General features: G+C 40.0%; 1 protein-coding gene across 2 annotated transcripts; it reads left to right on the top strand.

The window, feature by feature from the left end:
* Positions 1-3,870: 3,870 nt before the first annotated feature.
* Positions 3,871-24,581, top strand: ZNF287 (zinc finger protein 287). 2 transcript variants are annotated; one of them, XM_056136832.1, is made up of 6 exons: positions 3,871-3,964; positions 4,649-5,233; positions 6,131-6,198; positions 10,002-10,128; positions 11,315-11,401; positions 22,977-24,581. In XM_056136832.1, the coding sequence occupies exons 2-6, from the start codon at positions 4,834-4,836 to the stop codon at positions 24,545-24,547; spliced, it is 2,253 nt and encodes a 750-aa protein (XP_055992807.1). In that variant the 5' UTR covers positions 3,871-3,964; positions 4,649-4,833; the 3' UTR covers positions 24,548-24,581. The 2 variants fall into 2 exon arrangements, with proteins under 2 accessions (XP_055992807.1, XP_055992806.1); XM_056136831.1 differs by having other exon boundaries at positions 6,101-6,198.
* The last annotated feature ends 301 nt before the right edge of the window (positions 24,582-24,882 follow it).

Below are 24,882 nucleotides of genomic sequence, written 5' to 3'. Positions count from 1 at the left end.
TGTACAGGGGTTACTCCTGTCTCTGCACTCAGGAGTTACTCCTGGAAGTCCTGAGGGGACCATCTGGGACGCTGGGAATCGAACCTGCGTCGGCTGTGTGCAAGGCAAATGCCCTACCCACTGTGCTATCTCTCCAGCCCCACATTTCGCTCATTTTTAAACAAGCCTCTCACATTAACATAGCAAACTTTCTGGGGTGAATAAATTCACTTTTCACTGAAGTTATTCTAATTGTAGACTCTGTCATTGAACTTGAAGAAAACTAATGATTTTTACTTTATACATTAAACTAGTTATGAATTTCCCCCACCATTTCTTTACCAATGCTCCCAGAAATATCCATTCAATTCTATAATATTTAGTCACTGTCACTGTCCTTCCGTTGTTAATCAATTTGCTCGAGCGGGCCCAGTAACGTCTCCATTGGAGACTTTGTTGTTACTGTGTTTGGCATATCGAATACGCCACGGATAGCTTGCCAGGCTCTGCCGTGTGGGCGAGATACTCTCGGTAGCTTGCTGGGCTCTCCGAGAGGGGCGGAGGAATCGAATTTGGGTTGGCCATGTTGGCTGCGTGCAAGGCAAACGCCCTACCGCTGTGCTATCGCTCCAGCCCCGGATGTGAGGGTGATCTGGCTGCGACATCTGTCACTCCATTGATCACCAGGGTTGATTCGGCTGATCTGGCTGGCTAGGTGGGTGTCCCTTTCCTCCCTCACTGCTCCATGTGCATCCCTCCTGAAGCTGCGCGCTCGGTCGAAGAGGATGGCCTTCCCCGAATAGAGATGGACCGGTCTTCGGTCGAGGGTATACGAGTAGCTGCACACCCCTGCTAGAACCTCCAAACAAGCCCTATAATATTTAAAATAGAGATAATATAGAGGATAAGGTGCTTACCTTGCATGTGACTGACCCACGTTTGACCCCCCCCCCCCCCCGCCAGAACCACATATGGTTCCCCAAGCAATTCAGGAGTGATCCCTGAGGACAGACCCAGGTATAAGCAATACCTCCGCCCCCCCCCAAATAAGCAAAAACCTCCCAAAAATTGCTGGCTCAGGACTTGGAAAGTGACTCAAAGTATTGGAGCACATTTTTTGCTGAAATTCCAGGTGTGATTCCTAGAACTGCAAGGTCCTCTGAATACCACAGTATCCTCAAGCACTGATAAAATTGGGGAGAAATTACTGGGGCAGGAAAATATCTCAAACTGTATAGGAATTCCAAGCATGTGCAAGACGCTGAATTTGATTCTAAATCACTGAAAGTTCCCCAAAGCACCAATAGGAGTAAGCCTCTGAGTACCACAGAACCAGAGCAGCACTTCTTCATAGAACAATCCCTTGAGGCCCCCAATTACAGCAATGGGTTACCTCATTTTTTTTTATAAGTTTCTACTTTCTTCCTTGCTCACAAAGACAGTATATAACACCAAGCAGTGTAGTCCCTTCCAACAGTGTCACAGCAGTGATTACTTTTTTGATGGAACTATGCACACTTTAATTACCCAAGATAAATTCACACACTTAAGTCAATTGAGTTTATGAACTTTAAACATATATACACAATACCTTTATAGTAACATCTAGATTAGTGTCCCATTAAATATCAGAAGACTATAGCCTACCCAAATTTACATATTTCAACTACCGTCATGCTACTCAGCTTTCTCTTTGTTCACATTGCTAGGTGTGATGATATTAACACTCTCTGGGACTTCTCCATCAAGAGAGAAGGATTCTGCATGTGCAGGATGGTTTGATCCTTCAAAGACTTGTGACTGCTTTGACCAAGAACTTGATGGCAGTAATGTCATGTGTCTTTCAAAGCTCTGTCGTAATCAGCACATAATCTCTAAAAATTTCCTAGGTTCTCTAAAATAGGGCTTCTTAAACTCTTCCCACTTGTAACTTCCTTTCTCCTGGAAAAGTTTAACACAACCCTGGATATAAGTATATAAAATAAAGAATTTTGTTATAAAACATTCTTTTAATTACTCAACCCCATATGGGGTCATAACTTTGTTTAAGAATGATAATCATGCTTAAACTCAAAACCTGACATAAAGTTCTTCAATCCAAGTTGCTCAAATCGAAGTTAAACTTCTCCTTAAACCATCTAAGCCCATACAGGAGACATGCCAAAGAATCTATCTTAGAAGTGAACTCTCATGCCAACAAATTATCTTAACTGACTCCAGACACAATGGATCAAAGATACAAACCCACTACTCCCTTTGTAATTTTTGATTTACAGCATCCATAATCATAATAGCAGTTCATTTGGGAGGAAACCATATACAGTGGTGCTCTCGAACTAATTCCCATGAAGTGTTCAGAGGAGTCAAATCTGGTTCTCCTCTCTACAAAATATGGACTTCAGCCTTTGGCATATCGAATACTCTCGGTAGCTTGCCCGGCTCTCCGAGAGGGGCGGAGGAATCGAACTCGGGTTGGCCGTGTTGGCCGCTTGTAAGGCAGATGCCCTACCCGCTGTGCTATCGCTGGAGCCTTTGGAGTCATATGATCTCTGATCCCTAAAATATTTACTCTTTAAAATCATTATATTGTTGGGGATGGAGAGAGAATATAGGAGTTGAGGTGCTTTGTTGCAGGAACAGTTTTTCCCCAAGGTGCCTGAACACGTTGTGCACCAGGCCCAAGAAGACCTGGGGCAAAGAATGATAGGAGCGCAGAGAAACACCCTCCAGGATCAGCTGATGGCTGTTCATTTTATTGACAAATATACACATATTTTATAGATGGTCTCAGCTTACTGCAATGTTCAATCACATAAACTTTAGCATTATTAGCCTATTACCTTTTCTTCTCTGCTTTGCCCGGTCCAATTCCATTCAAGGTTAGATGCTGCGATTAGGATGACTTGCTAAGTGTATGCGACAGTTTTTGTGTCTTTGGTGCATGTCGAGTGAGGCTCAAGGCTGGACACCTGGTGCTGATATCCTGTTCTTGCCAACTTTGCCCAGATACTCCCTTCAATGAGGCCTCGCTTCAGAACCGTTTTGCAAGGTCGGGTCTTATCTGCTCCAGTGCCATGCTCTGCAGTTGCTTGTCTGGCTTGTGTCTCATCTCTCAGGAGGGACCTCTGGACAGAGAGCCAGAAGTAACCTGTTAACAAAAAGGAAGGGGGGGAACATGCGGTTGTTTGTCTACAGGACAGTAGATAACACTGGAATAGCCTCTATTTTGAAGCATTTGTGTATTTTTATCTTGTGTCTCTTATAGACATGTTGTTGGATGTGCTGTTTTTCAATATTAAAATTTTGGGTTATAAACCTGAGGTTCAGTAAAAGTAGGGAGTTGAGTAATTCAGAACCTTTAACAGAGAACTTTCATGTTCCGAAAATCCCAAAGCAGCACTTTGAGTCTTGCTGCCTTTTCAGTCGTGTCCTCCCTGTCCATCATCCCATTTTCTTTGCAACTCTGGCGCAGGATTTTTTCTCTAGTAATGACTGTGGGGCTTTACGCCACTCCTATTAGCATTAACTTCTGCCCTCCAAGCGGTCTATCTGCCTCTCCCCAGGGAAATTTTAAAGCTAGTGTGGGAACCCTGGGATTCACAAGCAAGTCACAGGGATGGGTGGAGGAGGTTGCCATGGAGACAGGTCCTTGGAGCGAGGCAGCGGAGGAAGGGTCGAGTTTGCGTTTCCTATTGGCTCGGCCGACGCGCAGCGTTCCCCCTCCACCCCCCGCACGCACATGCGCAGTAGCTCCGAGGCGAGGTCGCGGCGAAGCTGAGGAGAGGTGGGTCCCGGCCGGGCTCTCCGGACGTGGCTGGCGCGGCCCCGCGGAGAAACTCCCCGCTAGCCTTCAGGGGAAGGAGGCGGCGGCGTCGCAGGCCCCGCTGCGGCGCGGGATCAGCCCCGCCACGCAGGCGCCTCTGCCTCGCCGCCATTGCGGCCCGGTGCTCTCGGGTCGCGGTCGCGGCCGCCGCTGCCGAGACAGGTAACGGTGTGGGGGCGCGGGGCGCGGGCGCGGGTGGAGGCCGCTGAGGGGAGCCCGAGCGACTCCGGCGCGGGTGACCGGACCGCGAACCGGCACGAGCCCCGCGGTGAGGCCTGTGAGGTTGGCCTCAGAATCCGGGTGAACGTGCCTCAGGAGAAACCGGCTCGTGGACGCTCGGAAAGGACTTCAAAGCCCACAGCCTGCGGCTGGCCGGTCCGTGGGCCTGAGAGAAGCTGGGCATAACAGGCTGGCGTTAAAATGCAAGGGGGGAATAGCGCGCCCTTCGCCCGACCGTTCCCTTGGGAGCCTGGAGCACTTTTATTAAGAAATTCTCTACTAAATTTGCTCTGTGGTTATTGAGCGTTAATTCAGTCATTAACAGTTTCTCTAAATTCAGTGACTCTAAAATTTTTCTTTACGTTCTCGAATCATTTAACAAGCTTGATGTTTTCCATTTAAATGGATTAGAAGTTTGACCTATCATTTTACTAATGATTTAAGAGTTAGCATCTTTCCACCTTTTTTTTTTTTTGGCAGTCAAAATAATCCCACTATCCCTAAGATGCATTTCCTTACAATCTGTAGATCCAGGTGAAAGACACTGATTTAAAATCTGTATTTGTGTGTAATGTACAGCAGAGAGTAGCAGGAATCTTGACCTTATGGCTCATTCTTGTGTTTCAGGGACTCCTCACCATCTTTACCTTTTGGCCTCAGAATTCATAATTAAAGCTCTAACTTCCATGAATCTGTTTCTCCTCTGAGTGCAGCAAACCTTGAAATAATGTCTTTGTGACTCTAACATGAAATTTCACATACTTGGCTAACTACTGGGGAAATACTACCAGATTGACTTTCTTTCTTACAAAATGTTAGCACCAAGCAAGAGGATGACCAGTTCTTCACGTTCCCAGTTTTTGATGTGGAAGTCAGACAAAGCTCAGACTGGACTCCACAATGTTGAGAGGGAAATCCTGGCTTCAAGACTCTTGCGTGATACTGAGACCTGTCGACAGAATTTTAGGAATTTTCCATACCCAAATCTGGCTGGTCCTCGAAAGGCATTGAATCAACTCCGAGAGCTCTGCCTTAAGTGGCTAAGACCTGAGATTCACTCAAAGGAACAGATCCTGGAGATGCTATTACTGGAGCAATTCCTGACCATCCTACCTGGGGAGGTTAGGACTTGGGTAAAGTCCCAGTACCCAGGGAGCAGCGAGGAAGTTGTAACTCTGGTGGAGGATTTGACTCAGATCCTAGAAGAGGAAGGTGAGAATTGTAGGGAATAGGGGAGGACTCCTGGGGCTAAAAGGGGAGCAGTCTTTTAAAGACATTCAGGAGAATGCTGGTCATTTGGTCAGTCATCACATACTGTAAGAGCCCCGTCCTGTATAGTATTTTTCTTTCAATTGTTTGAGATCAAGCACATGATATCTAGTGTCATAGAACACAGAGGTTCAACACAACCGTATTACCTGATTGAGACCCCAGAAAGTGAACCTATGGTATTTTGAACCATTGTGACAATAATTTGCTTTGTGAATTGGATTTTTTAATAATGACATTCCCAAAAAAGTAGAGAAGGATCCAGAGAATATTTTCTTCCCCTTATTTGAGGTGGCAGGGAGGAGGAAAAGCGATATGATAGCTTCCCAAGCAGTGTTCAGGAGTCCCAGGTTCCAGGGACTATTAATTCTTGACTAACTCGGCCAGTAGTTCAGCCCAAGGGCTAGAGGATGCAGTGCCAGGGATATCTGGGGCCACCTGGGCAATGCTAGAAGCTACTCCAGAATTTCACCAGGTGGTTATCAGGGGATCATGTGATGCCAAAAATCAAATCCAGCAATAACTTCTATACTATCTCCCAGCCCAATAATATTTCTTCTTAACTAAAAAAAGGACAAGTCACAGAATTTATATCACATAAGGATTTAATGATTAAAGTTGTTATTTTTAACCATGTATTTGATTACTCACACAGAATTATTTTTGAAGCCTGCGCTAATGTTTTAGAACAAATCACTAATCCTTATCTGATTCTTAAAGAAAGTATAGGCATCTTTTTGGTTAAGCATTTCCTGAGCTACTTAAATAGGAATAATCTCTGTAAAGGTCTCTCCCTCTCTCTCACTCTAGCTCCTCCTCAAAACTCTCTTCTTTCTCAAGAGACAACAGAGGAAGATACTAAAAGAAGATTTACGTGCCAAACTGGTTGGCTAAATGACATGACCAAAGTGAGTTTTAGTTTCTTCTGTGATTTTAAAAATGCCTGCTTAATATTAGTACAAGTCAGAATGTTTCAGTGAACAAGTTCAGCTGTTGAACTTTAAAACAGTTATAAATAAAATTGGTTAACTTTTTTTCTGGAGAAGGCCAGATTTAGATTTTTTTTAAAGCACAGGTACATTTCTTATTGACAGAAAAATTAATAAAATGCTTATTTAACATAGGAGGATTTATTCTATACTGGCTCTCTAGCTTCTATCCCTCCAAAAGGGCTTTTCAGGGTGCTTAGCCTTAGTTTCTTTACCTGTAACTTTGACCAATTAGGATAGGGAAATTAACTGTATATGAAAGGGGCTCTCATTGCCTTCTCTGACTATACCTTTCCTTATTCTTTAAGGCAAGGTCTCATATAAAGATTAAGAGATTGACTTCAACAACCAGACAAGATTAGTTTTTGGTTCCTGGTTGTCTAGTTCTACTATTGAATCTATGATTTGAAACAAGTACTTTGCCAACATAAATCCTGAACTATTCAATGCTAATAGAATTTACTTAGATGATAAAGATTAAGTATTATGAGACATGTATGGTAAGCTGTTAGTAAACAGTCATTGTAAACATTCTTTTATTTATAAAAAGCCACGCGTTATGTGATGTTACTATTCCCATGAGTGTTTTTTAAGGAATAGCAAATGAGACCACCTTAAGAAAAATATTCAATGTAAAAACTTAATGGATGCCCTGAAATTAGTCACCAGAGTAAAATAACTATTTATAATGAGTATTTTTTGAAAAGCCTAAAAAAATCAAAAGTAAAGTTTTAAGAAATAATAGGAAATTTGAGTAACATGGTTACTTTTTAAGTAACAGAAAAATGCATACAAAATTACTATGTATTATATATTTTTACTGTATTATAATATAATTACATATACAGGTTACATTTTGTATATGTGGTGAGTGATAAAAGATGCTATTTTCAGTACCATTACCATGCCCTCAATATAGATATAAGACAAAGCATGTGTAAATTTGGCATTTTAGGGGGCCAGAGCGATAGTACAGCATGTAGAGCCTTTGCCTTGCATGCGGCCGACCTGGGTTCAATCCCTGGCATTCCATATGGTCCCACAAGCACGGCCAGGAGTAATTCCTGAATGCAGAGCCAGGAGTAACCCCTGAGAATCGCTGGGTGTGACCCCCCCCCAAAAAGAATAAATAAAGATCTGGAAATGCAATTTTTTAAAAAATTGGCATTTTATTCTATATTACATAAAATAATATGTGAATGTTGTAAAGCTGTCAGTTTTCCTAAGTTATAAAACTGAATGTGAGTTCAAGCCCCAACATATAGACAGTTTATTTGAAGAATATGTAATCAATAATTTTTTTTTCATAAAAGAAGGAGCAAAGAGGGACATTAACTTTACCAGATTGTGAACTTTATTTAAAAGTATAGCAACCCGTGTGGTCATTGGTTGTTTTAAAAGAAAAGAAGGATTCTATTGTGTAGCGCACAGAAAACTATCTTCACATGTTGATGCTAGTGCATACCATTTGTGGCTCACACTTGGATATGGCTAAAATAACACAAATTGCAGTGTCAGCATCAGCATGTTAAAGTTTCAGATTATAGCACAATTAATTGACATATTTCTACCCTTCCCCCCTTTTTTTGAGGTAGCATTGGTGTATATGAGTGTAAATGTTGATGTCTTTTAGGGGTGCATTATTATCAAGCACACCAAAATTTGGTGGGGGATTTGAGTCACACCCAGCAGTGCTCAGGACTTATTCCAGGCAGGGTTTGGGGAATTATACAGGTACAAGATATTATTATTTTAAAATCACTGTCACTGTCCTCCTGTTGTTCATCAATTTGCTCAAGCGGGCCCAGTAACGTCTCCATTTTGAGACTTGTTGTTACTGTGTTTAGCATATTGAATACATCACGGGTAGCTTGCTAGGCTTTGTCATGTGGGCAAAATACTCTCTGTAGCTTGCCAGGCTCTTATATTTTTAAATACCATGTATTATTTATTTTATTTTAAAATAATATCTAAAATATTTTTAAAATTTTTATTTTTTAATGAATCACCGCGAGACACAGTTACAGACTTACAACTTTCATGCTTGCGTTTCAGTCATACAATGATCAAGTACCCATCCCACCAGTGCCCATTTTCCACCACCAGTGTTCTCAGTATCCCTCCTACCACCCTCACCCCTGTCCCCCCCTCACCCCCAGGGGGGCCCTGCCTCTGTGGCAGACGGATTCCCTTTTATGCTCTCTCTCTCCTTTAGGGTGTTGTGGTCTGCAATGCAGGTATTAAGTGGCCTTCATGTTCGGTCTGTAGTCTACTTTCAGCACACATCTCCCATCCCAAGCAGGTCCTCCAGGCATCCTTTACTTGGTGGTCTCTCCTCTATCTGGGCTTCCTTTTTCCCCAGCATGTGAGGCCAGCTTCCAAACTGTGGAGCAATCTTCTTAGTACTTATCTCTACTATCCTTGGGTATTAGTCTCCTATTTTGTTACTTTTTTGAGAAAGGTCCTTACTGTTTTCCAAAAGGGCTGAACCAGTCAACATTCCCACCAGCAGTGAAGGAGAGTCCCTTTATCCCCACATACATGCCAGTACCAGTTGCTTTTATTCTTTTGGATGTGGGCCAGTCTCTGGTGTGAGGTGATATCCTATTGTTGTTTTGATCTGCATCTCCCTGATGATTAGTAATGTAGAGCATTTTTTTCATGTGTCTTTTGGCCTTTCAGATATCTTCTTTGAGAAAGTTTCTTTTCGTTTCATCACCCCATTTTCTGATGGGATTGGATGTTTTCTTCTTGTAGAGTTCAACCAGTGCCTTGTATATTCTTGATATTTACCCCTTATCAGATGGGTATTGGTTGAATATCCTTTCCCATTCTGTCTTTGTATTCTGGTCACTGTTTCTTTTAAGGTACAGAAGCTTCTTAGTTTAAGATAGTCCCATTTGTTTATCTCTGTTTCCACTTGGTCAGCTACGTGTCATCTTTGAAGATACCTCTAGCTTCAATGTTGTGGAGGGTTTTGCTAACCTTTTCTTAAAAAATAAATTTTTAAAAAATATTTTTAAATAATTTTATGTTTATATTATGTAGGGGCTGGAGCGATAGCACAGCAGGTAGGGCATTTGCCTTGCATGTGGCCAACACGGACACGGCCAACCCGAGTTCAATTCCTCCATCTCTCTTGGAGAACCCGGCAAGCTACCAAGAGTATCTTGCCTGCACAGCAAAGCCTGGAAAGCTCCCGTGACGTATTCAATATGCCAAACACAGTAACAAGTCTCATAATGTTACTGGGCCTGCTCGAGCAAATCGATGAACAATGGGAGGACAGTGACAGTGACATATAGAATAAAATGCCAAATTTATAAACCCAGATTGGCCAGGAAAAAAGCAAGTGCGTCTACCCCCTGCACTATCACTTTATCCCTCAAGCACTCTGAATTCTTAAGGAGGTCTTCAAAAGCCAAAACAATTCAATTCTTTCACCAGTTGTTCTTTAAATGAAGCCACCAGTACATGCACTAGAAACAAGTGAAAATGATCCATTCTTTTTTTGGGGGTGCCAGGGATTGAACAGGGCCATATACAGGCCCTCTGTTTTATTTCAAACTTCACTTTAGTGTCATTCATTTATGCCCATCCATATATTGCTGAAGGTTTTGACTAGGCAATCATTAGGGACAGAATAAGTCATAAGGTTACATGATTACCCTTACCACATTTGCAGCTAATGTTATAACTGTTTCCTTATATTTTATATTTAGGAATCAATGACATTCAAAGATGTGTCTGTGGATATCACCCAAGAGGACTGGGAGCTAATGCGCCCCATACAGAAAGAATTGTACAAGACTGTAACATTACAGAACTATTGGAACATGGTTTCTCTGGGTAAGCATCTTTCTGCCCATAGCTATTCTAGTGTACCCACTAGCATACGGTTGTCAAAAGTGGATCAGAGGCTGAGAGATAATGTAGGGGTTATGTACACCTTGAATGCCGCTTACCTTGGTTCCATCCCCAGCTCTACACAGTTCTGCTAAACATCACTGGGTGCAAATCTTGAGGCCCTGACATTGGAAACCTCTGATACCACCAGGTGACCTGGGTAATACCCAGCATTAAACCACCAACCTGGTTGGCAAAAAGTCCCTGGTGAGGCCCACGGCCTCCTGAGCACCTCTTGAGAGCCCTTCTTCTGCCCTCAAAAAAGGAGATTTGTTCTAAGGTTGGAGTGTGACTTTATGGTGAAAGCACATGAATCTTGCATATGAGAGACCTTGGTTCCATCCCCTTGGTACCAGAAAAAAAAAGTGGGTCTCTGAAATACTTTACTAAGAATGAGGCCTAAAAATGCTGTATGTTTCCCATTGGGCACAGAGATGACAATGTCATGTTTCCTTTTCCTAACTGAAAGGTTTCTAAAGCTCATTAAAAAACTGATGCGGGGCCAGAGAGAGAGAGTACAAGGGTTAAGGCATTTGCCTTCCATGTGGCTAACATCAGTTTGATCCCTGAGCCCTAATAGGAGTGATTTGTGATTTCAGAGCCAGAAGTAAGCCTGAGCACTGCTGGTTGTAGCCAAAAGAAAGCAAAACAAAAAAAGTTGTGCACATTTACATAATCCTGTGCCAGCACTGGAGAAATAGTACAGTGGGTAGAACACTTGCCTTTCATGTTGCTGACCTGGGTTCAATCCCTGGCATTCCCTGTGCTCTCCCAAACACTGCCAGAGTGATTCCTGAGCACAGAGCTATGAATTAGCCCTGAGCATCACATTAATGTGGCCCTCCCTCCCCTCCAAAAAAAAGTCCTGTGCCTTGCTGATTCCCTTCTTCCATAATTCCCCCTGGTTCTCCACATAACCATTTTTCTCTCATTTTTATTGAGGTATAGTGATTGGAGCAAGAATTTTTTATCCTGATTCTGGAAAGGATAATAACATAATTCCCTTATTAGATTATGTTCATGCTTTCCTTGTTTTTCCTACAGAAAATATTTTCTGTTTTTTCTCACATATAGATAGATGTCAGGTAAATTTTACACATATTTATTTCATTATATTCCTCCTGAGCAGGACTTACAGTATACAGACCAACTGTGATTCCCATGTTGGAAGAACCATGGATGGTGTTAAAAGAAATTTTAGAAGGACCTAATCCAGGTGAGAAAATACTCATCAAAAGATTGTTTGCACTTAAGGCCTTCGTGTAGTAAAATACAGTTATCTGGGGTGGGAAGGTGTCTAAATTCTATTTTTCCAGCGAGGTGGCATTGATTTATAAGACTAAATGTATATTTTAAGGATAAACTTTACCACAGTACACTTACCACCAAAGTGCCAATATCCCCCCACCACTGTCCAAAAGACCTTTCTTGTCTATTCCCTGCCCCTGCCCTGGTAACCTCAGTTCTGGGTGATATACTTTTTAAAATATGGCAGGGTCACTCTTTACAAAGATATCTAATGTGTACTGAGCTCTAAGATGTTTAGCATTGCTTCCTTACAGGCCCAGCTTCAGGAAGAAATTGTTTACATATCATTTTTATACTGAGGGTTTTTAAAAAGTTTTTTTAAATACTGTAATTTACAAAGTTATTTGTAATTGAGTTTTAGGTATTTAATGTCCACTACCACTGTCAACCTCCCTCTACCATTGAACCCACATTCCCTCCCATCCCCAGCCTGCAACCTTGAGAGGCACATGTTACAGTTTGAATGTCATGATTTTAGTGTCGGTCATTCTGTTTTGGATACATAACTATAACACTCCTCTGCACCACCTGTGTACATGAGTCTCTTTAATCCCTTCTTCCTGTTGATTCCTGTCTGTTTCCTCTTACTTTTCCCCTTCAATTTATTTTTTTGTCCATCTCCTCCCTGTACTCTGGGGTTAAGGATGATCTCGATCACATATAAGATCATCCTGTTTGTCCTACTGTTTCTGGCTTATTGCATTTAACATGGTATCTTCCAGTTCAATTCATGTTGCAGCAAATTGCAATATTTCATCATTCCTTACAGCTACATAATATTTCATTGTGTATATATACCACTTATTCATGATCCACTTCATGTCTGCTATTGGTTGATTCTTTGTCTTAGCTATTATACTTAGTGCTGTGGAGAATAATGGTGTCCTTTCAAATAAATGTTTTTGTGTCCTAGAGTATATACTAAGAAGTGGAATTATTGGGTCTTATAGCAGCCCAGTTATTAGTTAGTGAGAAATCTCCATGCTGTTTAAAACAGGGTTGAAATATTTTAAAGAAATCGTACAGCAGGTAGGGCACTTGCCTTGTACATAGCCAAGCCAGATTTGATTCACAGCACCCCATATAGCCCCCCAGAAGTGATCCCTGAGCTAAGAACCAGTAGTAATTCCTGAAAACCATCAGATGTGACCAAAAAGAAAAAAAGGAATTATAGATCAGAGCAAATTATGGGGCCAGACAGATAGTATAGTGGGTAAGAAGTTTGCCCTGTACACAGATGACCCAGGTTCAATCCCTGGTGCCCCTAAAGTCCCTTCAGCCCCTCCAGTAGTGCTCCCTGAGCACAGAGCTAGGAATAAACCCTTAGCAGTGCCAGGTAGCTCCCCCCAAAGAAGAAACAGCATTCCCACCAGAAGTTGATGAGAGTTCCTTTTTTACCACAATCCTGCTAACAGACTTTTCTCAGTATTTTTGACACGTGTCATTCTCACTGGTATGACATGATATCTCATTGTTGTGTTAGTTTGGATTTCCCTAATAATAAGTGATGGTGTGCATTTTTTTCATGTGCCTGTTGTACATCCATTGGTCTTCTTCAGAGAAGTACCTGTTCGTTTTCTCTCCCCATTTTTTGAGAGTTTTTGTGGGGGGTCTTTGTTGTTTTTGTTGTTGTTAACCTTTGTATGTTAGATATTCTGGATATCGTTCTGATGTGTTGAGTGTGAATATTTTCTCCCATTCAGTTAGTTGTCTTTTAGTTTTAGCTCATGTTTCTTTTGCCAAGCAGAAACTCTTTTATTCGATGTCCCATTTGTTTATTTTTGATTCTCTTGTCTTTGCCTGTGATATCATATCATTGATGACACCTTTGAAGTCCAAGTATTGGAGCATTGTACCTATGTTTTCCTCATTGTACTTATTGATGGCTAGAGCGATAGCACAGCAGGTAGAGCGTTTGCCTTGCACGTGGCCGGGTCGGTCGACCCAGTTTCGATTCCTCTGCCCCTCTCAGAGAGCCCAGCAAGCTACCGAGAGTGTCTCACCCTCATGGCAAAGCCTGGCAAGCTCCCCGTGACGTATTTGATATGCCAAACACAGTAACAAATGTCACAATGGAGACGTTACTGGGCCCGCTTGAGCAAATCAATGAACAACGGGAGGACAGTGACAGTGACTTTATTGATGCTCATTTGCTCTCAAGATCTTTGATGCCCTTTGAATTGTATTTTTTTTTATTATTTTTTATGGCTTTTGGGCCACTACCAAGAATGTTCAGAAGTTACTTCTGGCTCTTCACTCAGGAACTACTCATGGTGGTTGATGTTTGGTGGACCATATAGAACACCAGGCTTTAAACCCAGGTAAACCATATACAAAGCAAGCACCATACTCAATACACCCTAAACCCTGCTCTCTCCAGCCCCTGAATTAACTTGTGTGAGGTGTGAGATACAGATGCACTTTTAATTTTTTACTCATTTCCCAAGCCATTTATTGAAGAAGCTGTCCTTACTCTAATTAACTGACCTTAGTGTATGTGGGGTTTTGTCCTTTGATTTAAAAAGAATTTTAAACATGCACAGATAAAAGCCTATCACCTCTATATGGCATTCACCCTATATGGTTTCTATATATCCCCATGAAACAGCCACTGTTATGTGTCCTAATTTATCCTTTCAGGTGTTATTGTGTTCCATTTACATATGAAATGAATGTAATACTTTTTTCCAGGCTAGGAAAAAATTTTCAGTGGTAGTGCATGTGCCTTACATGAGTGAGACCCTGGGTTGCACTGCAAAAAAATATTTTTTTAAATAAAAAAAAAATTTTAAAACCTACTTCCAGAAGCAGAGAGATTACTCAAAGAAGTGAAACATATGCCTTGCATGTGTGATGCCCACTAAGTCAATCTCTCAGACGGCATGCCTACCCTCCACCACTACCAGCAGTTAGTGTCACCCTGGTTGAAAGGTGGCCAAAACAAATAAAACTTTTTCTCAATTCCTTATATAAATAGAAGTATGCTGTACACAATTTTGTACTCTGCTTTTTTGTTTTGTTTTTTGTTTGGGGACCGCTTCTTATGGTGCTCATTGGGCCATATGCAGTGCCAAAGATCAAATCACGGTTAGTTACATGCAAGGCTAGCACCTTACCCCTTGCTATTTCTCCAGCCCTGGTACTTTGCTTTTGACTTATAACAATATCTTGATACGTGGTAGGAATGCGTATGGTATGGTATGTGTATGGTAAGAATTTTTTTTTAATTTCCATTATTTTGTTGTGTTCTAATTTATGTTTTGTATGACTGGATTTTTTGGTTATATTTCTTTCTTCTTCATGTTTCATTTTGAAAGATTTCAAACCTGCTGAAAAGTTTAGGCTAGGAACGTGGCTCAGGAAAGACAAATTTCCCTTGCATGTTTGAGGCTCTCAATTCCCAGTTAAAGGGAGGAAAGGCAAGGAACCTGCAGGGAAAATGAACAGCACATTAAATACACATGCGCACATCCACACATTCTTCTGAAATCACAAGTTATTAGACACATTTGCTCTTTTCCTTTCTGCACAGTATGTTTAGTAAACTATTTGAAAATAACAGTTTCCTGGCCTTTCAGTTTTGCTCATTTAAAATCTTTCATGAATTGCACTTTCTTAAGAATCTTGGTTGATTTGATCTTTAGAGTAACCCAAAATCTAGATTTAATTTTAGTTCCTCATGATTAAAAGCAAATCAAATTTTTCCAAGAACACTCTATAGGTGTGCTTTTATTGCATCTCAGAAGACAATGCCAGTTGTCAAATCATTGATTCAGTTTTGTTAAGGCATTGTTTACTGTATTACTCCATGTTAAAGAACTTTTCTTTTTCTGTAATTAGTAATTTTTGGTTTAATAGCATATTATCTAAAAACTGATGTCTCTTCCCATTTTTTGTGTGTATATATCTGAGTGGACTAAATGAGCTTTCTAAAATTCAGTGTCTTTTCAGTTTATTTTTTTCAGTATTTGGGATGTGTGGAAATTGGTTTGATTTTGGAGATCAGTTGTCCCAACTTTGGACAACTGGGAGCTTTTGAAACAAAGTCCTTTTAAAAACAGTATCTTTTTTGCATTCATCTGGGGGATATAAAGTAACAAAATATGAGATTAATACCCAAGAATAGCTGAGATCAGCACCAGGAGGATTACTCCATAGCTTAGAGGCCAGCCGGGCATTCTAGGGGAAAGGTCAGCTCAGATAGAGAAGGGAGCACCAAATAAAGGGTGTTTGGAGGATCCTCCCAGGAGGGGAGATGCATGTTGAAAGTAGACTATGGACTGAACATGTTTGCCACTCAATGCCTCTTTTGCAGACCACAACACCCAAAAGGAGAGAGAGAACACAAGGGATTGCCCTGCCACAGAGGCAGGGTGGGATGGGGAGATGGGGGTGGGAGGGATATTATCCATGGTGGTGGAAAATGGGCACTGGTGGAGGGATGGGTATTTGATCATTGTATAATCGAAACCCAAGCACAAAAATGTGTACGTCTACAACTGTACCTTATGGTGTTTCACTAATAATAATAATAAAAAAAAGATAAGACATAAAAAAAAAGAATCATTCTCTGGGGCTGGAGCGAGAGCATAGTGTTTGCCTTGCAAGCGGCCAACTCGGGTTCTATTCCCAGCATCTCATATGGTAATGAGCACCACAAGGAGTAATTCCTGAGTGCAGAGCCAGAAGTAACCCCTGTGCATTGCCAGGTGTGACCCAAAAAGCAAAAAAGAAAAAAAAAGAATCATTCTATGTACCAGATGAGATACTGGAAATCAACCCCAGGTTGTCAAGTGCAAGGCAATACCAGCTGTATTTCATCTTTGGTTCCATTTTGCTTGTTTGTTTTTTACCACACCAACAGTAGTTAAGTCTTACTCCTCACTGTACACTCAGGGATCAGTCCTGAAGGTGCTTCAGGAATCATGTGGTTTGCTAGGGATGGAACATTGGGTTGGTCACATGCAAGGCAAATGCCCTACCCACTGTACGGTATTGCTGGTCCTGCATATAAAAAGATCATTTAAAATAATTCTGTGAATTATTTTAACTGTGAATTCAGTTAAAAGAAAATTTTGTTAATATGTAAACAATGAATTTCTAATACTGAACCCCCTAAAAGCAAAGTTGTTCAACAGTTATACAATAAATAGCATTCTGGTTTGGGAAAAAAAAACAGTATCTTTTGAGATGGCTGATTATTCATTGAGCATTTCTTGTTTTCTGGCATGAGGTGTTGTTTAGGCTTACCCAATAACAATCTCATGCCTGGAATTTCTGTAATCATAATCCATTTTAGTGGAAAGTAGTACTTAGATACTAGGATCTGGGTAGTAAATGTGCTGTGTACCAGGAATGCCATTCCTTCTAGATCTGTTCAGTAGGTAGAGCTGGTAAATGCATGTACATTGTTTATGTATTTGTAAATCATGATTTCATACTAATAACTAATTCACATCCAACATCACATTTCATTTTGTATTTCCTTTCCTATAAATAAATGAACTGGTTCCCACTAACAATATGTTTATCCATTTTTTTCCTATCATGTAATATATATAATAATAGCTTTAGGGCCAGAGAGATGGTTCAGAGTGCTGGAGTATATGCTTCATGAGGAACCCCTCCCCAGCACTGATGATTTCCCAAACACCACCAGGAGTGTGCCCTCAAAAAACTGGTTTCTTGTAAGAGTAGCATATCACATTGATGGGGTGTAAGGTAGAAGATAACTAATCTTGATCCAAATATATAAAAATATGTACATATAAATGTACATATATATACACATATATTAGCACACAAGACTCAAACTCTTAACAACATGTTAATGATCTCTAATGCAAGGGCTTAATGGCTCCAAGATGAGATACAATAGTTTTCACACATTTTCCTCTAAGGAAAACTTTTTGGATCATTTTTAGTCAGTTATTCATAACAAGTAATACAAAATAAATTATTTAGCATCTTCCTTTGGAGCGGGCTTGGGTTGTAGTGGGAAAATTCAAAATAATGGTGGTGGGAAGGTGTAATGGTGGTAGGATTAGTGTTGAAATATTGAATGTAATCAATTACTGTGAACAACCCATTGAAAATAATATTTTTAAAAAACAAAATAAAAATTTTGAAACATGGTTTCTCGACTGGAGAGATAGTGCAGCGAGTAAGGTACTTGCCTTGCACGTGGCCAACCCAGGTTTATTCCTCAACATCCCATATGGTCCCCCATGTCCTACCAAAAATAATTCCTGAGTTCAGAGCCAGGAGTTATCTTTAACAATACCAGATGTGCCCCCCTCCAGAAAGAATGGTTTCAGGATTATATCAATATCACTACCAATAACAAGCTGAAAACTTCACAATATCTTAAAATTTTTTTCTTTGAAAATATTCCATTAATAGTATACTAGACTCAAAGTTTCTTGAATTCTTTCCTTCTAATTGTAGGTTTGGGGGCAGAAGAGGACACCAGGGTTAGAACCTAGGACCTCACACTTGAGAGGCATGCTCTCTGCCACTGAATTGTATCCCCAGCCATAGTTATCCTAAGTTTGATTACATTTGTATTTGGCTAGTATTTTCTTGTTTATCAGTTCTTTCACTTTTGTTTTGAAGGGGGCAGGGTTTGGGACAAACCAGGAAGTGCTCAGTGATAACTCCTGGCATGCTCAGGAGACCATATTTTGTGCTTGGGATCAAACCAGAGTCAGCCATGAGCAAGGCAAGCACCTTGACCCCTCTACTATCTATTCAGTCCCTTGATTTATATATGTACATCAGTATACAAAAACAAGAGTGAGAATAGTTTTCTAAGAGGTACTGATATTCTAAATAGACACTTTAGATATACTTCTCAACATAAGAAATATTCAATATCATGTAAGTAATAAAAGCTGTAAATCCACACCAAAGGAGAGAGTTTGCTGTTGTTGTGTTTTGAGGTGAAATTTTTCCTCCAACAAGCACTAAGATGCAGGGAAAGTTCTTTCCTTCATTAAAGGTGAGATTCGGAGAGTCAAGTGAGGGTATGTGTGTGTGTGTGGCAGGGGGAGGGGGGGTTGTTTTTCTAACCTGCTAACACAGGAGTGCCCATCTCCTGGTGGTGCTCAGTGACAGTATGCAACACTCTGAGAATCAAACCATAGTTAGCTACCTTCAAGGCAAGTTCATTACCAACTGTGCTATCCTTCTAACCCTGATGCTGCTTTTATCACTTAACATTACTTCTAAGCATATTTTAGTATTGGCTCTTATTTGACATTGTAATAAAAGTGGTTTATGAATTCAAGCAGTAAAGGAAAGAAAATGAAATATATGTCTCCCTCACCCATTATCAATATTACTCTTCCCTTAGATTATCACTGTGTGTACAGATATATGTATTTGTGTAAGTATAATTTAGCATTTCTTTTCACTGATAGTTTCTTACTCTACATACTGTTCTATACCTCTTCGGTATGTGATAAGATCACATACCACTTTATATCAATGTATAGAGACTTGCCTAATTATTTTTATCAATTATCAATATCCCATTTCCTATTCTTAATACTTTATTAATGGATCATATTTTCACTTTTTATTGTTTTGAATTGTTGTATTTCTAAAGTTACACTATTATGATGTGCATCTTAGAAAGTTTTTGAAAGAGGGCCAGAGAGATAGTACAGGAGAAAGTGCACTTGCCTTGCACCCAGCCAAGCCAGATTCAATTCCTGGCATTGCCAAGAACCACCTGGAGTAATTCCTGAGTGAAAAGCCAAAAATAACCCCTAAGTGAACCATATCAAGTGCTCAGGGGACCATATAGAGGTCCTCATATGAGTCCATATGAAAGAATAATTCCTGATCTCCTAGTGGTGCTCAGGGTGTCATATGGGATGTTAGATCAAACCTAGGTCAGCTGTGTGCAAGGCAAAGACCCTAACTGCTGTACTATTACTCCAGCTGCATGGGAAGCCCTGAGTTTGATTCCCAGTACTACCTAGCCAGGAGTACTCCTGAGCATAGTAGCCAGGTGTGAGGTGTGGTCAAAAAGCAAGGAAAAAGAGATATCATGATTTAAATTATTTTAAGTCATATCAGAAGTGTACATCAACAAATACCTAACTGGTTTTACATCCAAGTTTGAAATCAGCATTTCTTTTGTTTTTGTCTGTATTCTGTGTATACTTTCACTTGAGTTCATCTCTTTATAAGTTATTGTCATTTAACAATTCAGTGTTTATCTTTATTTAGATTCTTAATTCTATTTTATGAATTACTGAAGAAGCATATAAAACACAGAATTTGAAGATAAGTTGGAAATATAAGAAACATACAAATCGTAAAATATTAATGTAAGGTCAAAGCCTGTCATAGTCCCTAAATTACATTAGGAAAATCCATATGAAATGTGATGATAGTCTACCATAGTGACTGACAGTAAGAGGTATTTTTATGTGATTTCAAAAAAAAGGTATTTTTATGTGATTCAACTTAATCTGGGATTCAAAGGAGAAATATGAGTTGGATTATTTTTTTAATAGGTAGAGTTATCTTAAGATTTAGAGGACCAGGGAGATAGTTTACAGTCTATAGTGCATGGTTTGCATACAGTAGGCCAGGTTTCATCTCTAGCCCTACGTGATCCTCTAGGAGCAGCCCTTGATTGCTCAGATGTAGCTCCCAAAAAGAAGAGGTCTAGAGTTTGAAATTAGTATGGTACTTGTAGATTTTTTTAAATTTTTATTTTGTTTTTATAAGGTTCACAGTAATTTATTACATTCAGTATTCCCGGATTGGAGCGATAGCACAGCAGGTAGGGCCGACCCAGTTTCGATTCTTCTGCCCCTCTCAGAGAGCCCAGCGAGCTGCCGACAGTATCTCGCCCGCACGGCAAAGCCTGGCAAGCTCCCCGTGACGTTTTCAATATGCCAAACACAGTAACAAGTGTCACAATGGAGACGTTACTGGGCCCACTCGAGCAAATCGATGAACAATGGGAGGACAGTGACAGTGACAGTATTCCCACCACCATTACACCTTCCCACCACACCCAGGTCTGCCCCAAAGACAGATCCTAAGTAATTTATTTTGTATTGCTTGTTATTATCCACTGAAAATAATCCAAAAAGTTTTCCTTAAAGGAGAGTGTGTGGAAAATTGTTGTATCTCATCTTGGAGCCATTAAGCCTCTTGTATGTTGTTACATGTTGTTACAGGTTGAGCCTTGTGTGAGATATATGTATATGTATGCTATGGGGCTGGAGCGATAGCACAGCAGGTAGGGCACTTGCCTTGCACACAACCAACCCAGGCCAACCCCGGTTCGATTCCTCCACCCCTCTCGGAGAGCCCGGCAAGCTACTGGGAGTATCGTGCGCGCACAGCAGAGCCTGGCAAGCTAACCATGATGTATTCAATATGCCAAAAACAGTAACAAGTCTCACAGTGGAGACGTTACTGGTGCCCACTCGAGCAAATTGATGAACAACAGGAGGACAGTGTTATATATACTATATATTTTTATATATGGCATATATATTTTATATATATATAAAATCAAGATCAGTTACCTTCTACTTTACACCCTATCAAATGTGGTGTGCTGCTCTTGGTACATTAGTGGCATAAAGTATGAGATGTAGCTCAGTTGCATACACTACAGGAATTCTAAAATTTTAAATAGGGTGATAGAGCTGGAGTTAAATTTTTAACTGGATGGCAATTTTGGAGTCTAGTAGCATCACTGCAGCGTGTTGCTCTCCTCCGAGATTTATTTGTGAGTGCTGCTTATAGAAAATTTGAGGAAGTACTTATGAATTGTGTAAATAGGTTAAACTGAATATAAAGTGTGATAGAAGGTATAGGAGACTATACCTTAGAATGGTTAGAATATTTGTGAACTGAATGTGTAAATGTATTTTTAACATTTTTAGAACTTTTTGTTTTTAATCAGTTTACTCTATTTCTTATTGAATCACATGAATTGCAAAGTTACAAAGTAATTCACGATTGACTTTCATACATACAGTGTTGCAACACAAATCACTTCATCAGTGTCTATTACACTCCACCAGTTTCCCTCCCATCCTCCATCCTTGATAGCAGGCACTTTTTCCTTTTTTTTTTTCTTTATTTCCCCCCCTTTTAGGCACTGTGATTTACAATACTGTTACTGATAAGGTATCATGCATATCCCTTTAGCTCCTTTCAGCATCCATTCCTTGTCCAGAGTGACCACTTCCCTCTGTCATTGTCATAGTGGTCCCTTCCCTGACCTCTCTGCCCTTATTCACTCTCCCCAGTAGCAAGCTTCCTACTAAGAACCAATTCTCCTACTCTTCGTTTCTATTGCCTTTTTTGCATTAGTTATTTCCCTATTATGTTTTTTATATCACGCATTTGTGTGAAATCACCCTGTGTCTGTCCCTTTCCCTCCAACTCATTTCACTCAGCATGATGCCCTCCAGATCCATCCATGTATCAGCAAATTTCATGACTTCATATTTTCTTACATCCAAGTAGTATTCTGTTGTATGTATATGTATATACCATAACTTCTTTTTCTAGTCATTTGTTCTTGGTCACTTGAGTTGTTTCCAGTTTTGGACTGTTGTAAGTAGTGCTGCACTGAACATAAGAGTGCAGTGATCTTTTCTGAATTGTGTTTAGTCAGACATTAGTGTGCATCTAAACAAACGATATTGCTTGCTCCTGATTCAATATATCTATATGGGTTTTAATAATTTAATAAACAATCTCATGGTCATGATGTCTACGAGTAGTATGGTGCTGTGCTTTGATAATCATGGATTTAGCCTCTGGGAAATTTATTTTAAAATTTATTAAAAATTTATGAAATTGTTTTTTAAGAATACATAGGATTGTGCACTGCTTATTAGAGGGAGTTGTGAGGGTTAGCATGTCTACTTTATAAAGTAACCCATGATGTCATCCCAAATTATCCATATAGGGGGTTTTTTCTGTTTTCACTTCTCTTTGCTCTAACACTTCCTCTAATCTTTATTCTGTGCCCACGATGAATATGAGGAGCACCTCCTTGTTCAACCATTTAGGCTCCAGTTATTCTACCCTTTTATTCTCCTTTACCAAGTTTGGGCTGGAGCAATAGCACATTGGGTAGGGCATTTGCCTTGCACATGGCCGACCCAGGTTCAATTCCTCTGTCCTTCTTGGAGAGCCCGGCAAGCTACCAAGAGTATCCCGCCTGCACAGCAGAGCCTGGTAAGATCCCCGTGGTGTATTCGATATGCCAAAAACGATAACAACAAGTCTCACAATAGAGACTTTACTGGTGTCCACTCGAGGAAATCGATGAACAACGGGAGGACAGTGCTACAGTGCTACCAAGTATTTGGGACCTTTTATAATGTCAGAGCAATAGTCATTTTAGGCATTTTAATCAGTCATTTTGTTTATATCTTGGCAGTTTCCTTTCTCCAAATAGAGGGAAATACTTTATTTTCTTTGTGTTTCAGAATGGAAAACAGAAAACCAAGAAAGTACTCTAGTGGAGAATACTTCTAAAGACACAAGGGAAGGAACCCAGTATATCAAATTGGAAAAACCAGATGACTATGATGACAGGTTAGAGAGGCAAGCAGCCGATACTTTCAGCAAAATTACCACCAGCGAAAGATATTTGAATTTTAAGTCTGACCATTCACAGGAAGATGATCCAACAGCAGAGTATTTTAGTAAATATAATATATATAGAAATAATTTTGAAAAGCATTCAGACCTACTTGTACAGTTTGGTGCCCTATCAGATAATAAAATTTCTGTGTATGATGAAGTTAGGGCAACCTTCAATCATGTCGCTTATGGTATTGTACATAGGAAAATACTTCCTGGAGAGAAGCCTTATAAATGTAATATATGTGGGAAAAAATTTAGGAGATACCCATCCCTAATGAAACACCAAAGTACCCATGCCAAAGAAAAATCTTACGAATGTGAAGAGTGTGGAAAAGAATTTAGGCACATATCATCCCTTATTGCACATCAGAGAATGCATACTGGAGAAAAACCATATGAATGTCACCAGTGTGGTAAAGCCTTCAGCCAGCGTGCACATCTTACTATACATCAGAGAATTCATACAGGAGAAAAACCCTATAAGTGTGATGACTGCGGGAAAGACTTTAGTCAGCGTGCACACCTCACTATACATCAAAGGACACATACTGGAGAGAAACCATATAAGTGCTTGGAATGCGGTAAAACTTTCAGCCACAGTTCATCACTGATTAATCACCAGAGAGTTCATACTGGAGAAAAACCTTATATATGCAATGAATGTGGGAAAACTTTCAGTCAAAGTACACACCTTCTTCAACATCAAAAAATACATACTGGAAAGAAACCATATAAATGCAATGAGTGTTGGAAAGTGTTTAGTCAAAGTACTTACCTTATTCGACATCAAAGAATTCATTCTGGAGAAAAGTGTTATAAATGTAATGAATGTGGAAAAGCCTTTGCTCATTCCTCAACTCTTATTCAGCATCAGACGACTCACACTGGAGAGAAATCCTACATATGTAATATATGTGGGAAGGCCTTCAGCCAGAGTGCAAACCTTACTCAGCATCATAGAACACACACTGGAGAGAAACCGTATAAGTGCAGTGTCTGTGGGAAAGCTTTCAGTCAGAGTGTACACCTTACTCAACATCAGAGAATTCATAATGGAGAAAAGCCCTTTAAATGCAATATATGTGGGAAAGCATATAGACAGGGTGCAAATCTTACTCAACATCAAAGGATTCATACGGGAGAGAAACCCTACAAATGTAATGAATGTGGGAAAGCTTTTATTTATTCCTCATCACTTAATCAACATCAGAGAACTCATACTGGAGAAAGGCCCTATAAATGTAATGAATGTGATAAAGATTTTAGCCAGAGAACATGCCTTATTCAACACCAGAGAATTCACACAGGAGAGAAACCCTATGCATGCCGTATATGTGGTAAAAGTTTCACCCAGAGTACAAACCTTATTCAGCATCAGCGTGTTCATACAGGTGCCAAAGCCCGTAACTAATCTATATGGGAGACTTTGTTTAGATCTTAAAAATTATTTAAATTTTATTTTGTACTCAAAATAATCAAGAAAAACCCGAAAGATGTGCAATATGTATTAGACAGCACTTGGCAGAAGTATCAGAATTAGTAATGTCAATATAAACTTTTAAGTTTAATGTGGAGGTTAAGAAGTTCATTCACTTCTTAATTCTATATCAATTTGCTCTATTCCAGAAAGAAACCTTATGAAAATAAGTATTCAAAATTCTGCAACTCATCAACTTAGTATATTTCATGTACTTCTTAATGAGGCCTTATAAGTGTGACTTAGGGAAGCTTCCATCTAGTAGAGAT

The sequence above is a fragment of the Sorex fumeus genome, unplaced genomic scaffold (genome assembly GCF_029834395.1).
Source record: "Sorex fumeus unplaced genomic scaffold, SorFum_2.1 ptg000122l, whole genome shotgun sequence".
In the NCBI taxonomy this organism is placed as follows: Eukaryota; Metazoa; Chordata; class Mammalia; order Eulipotyphla; family Soricidae; genus Sorex; species Sorex fumeus.
The sequence above is the reverse complement of the archived record's forward strand: the minus strand, read 5'-3'. Positions and strand labels throughout refer to the sequence as shown.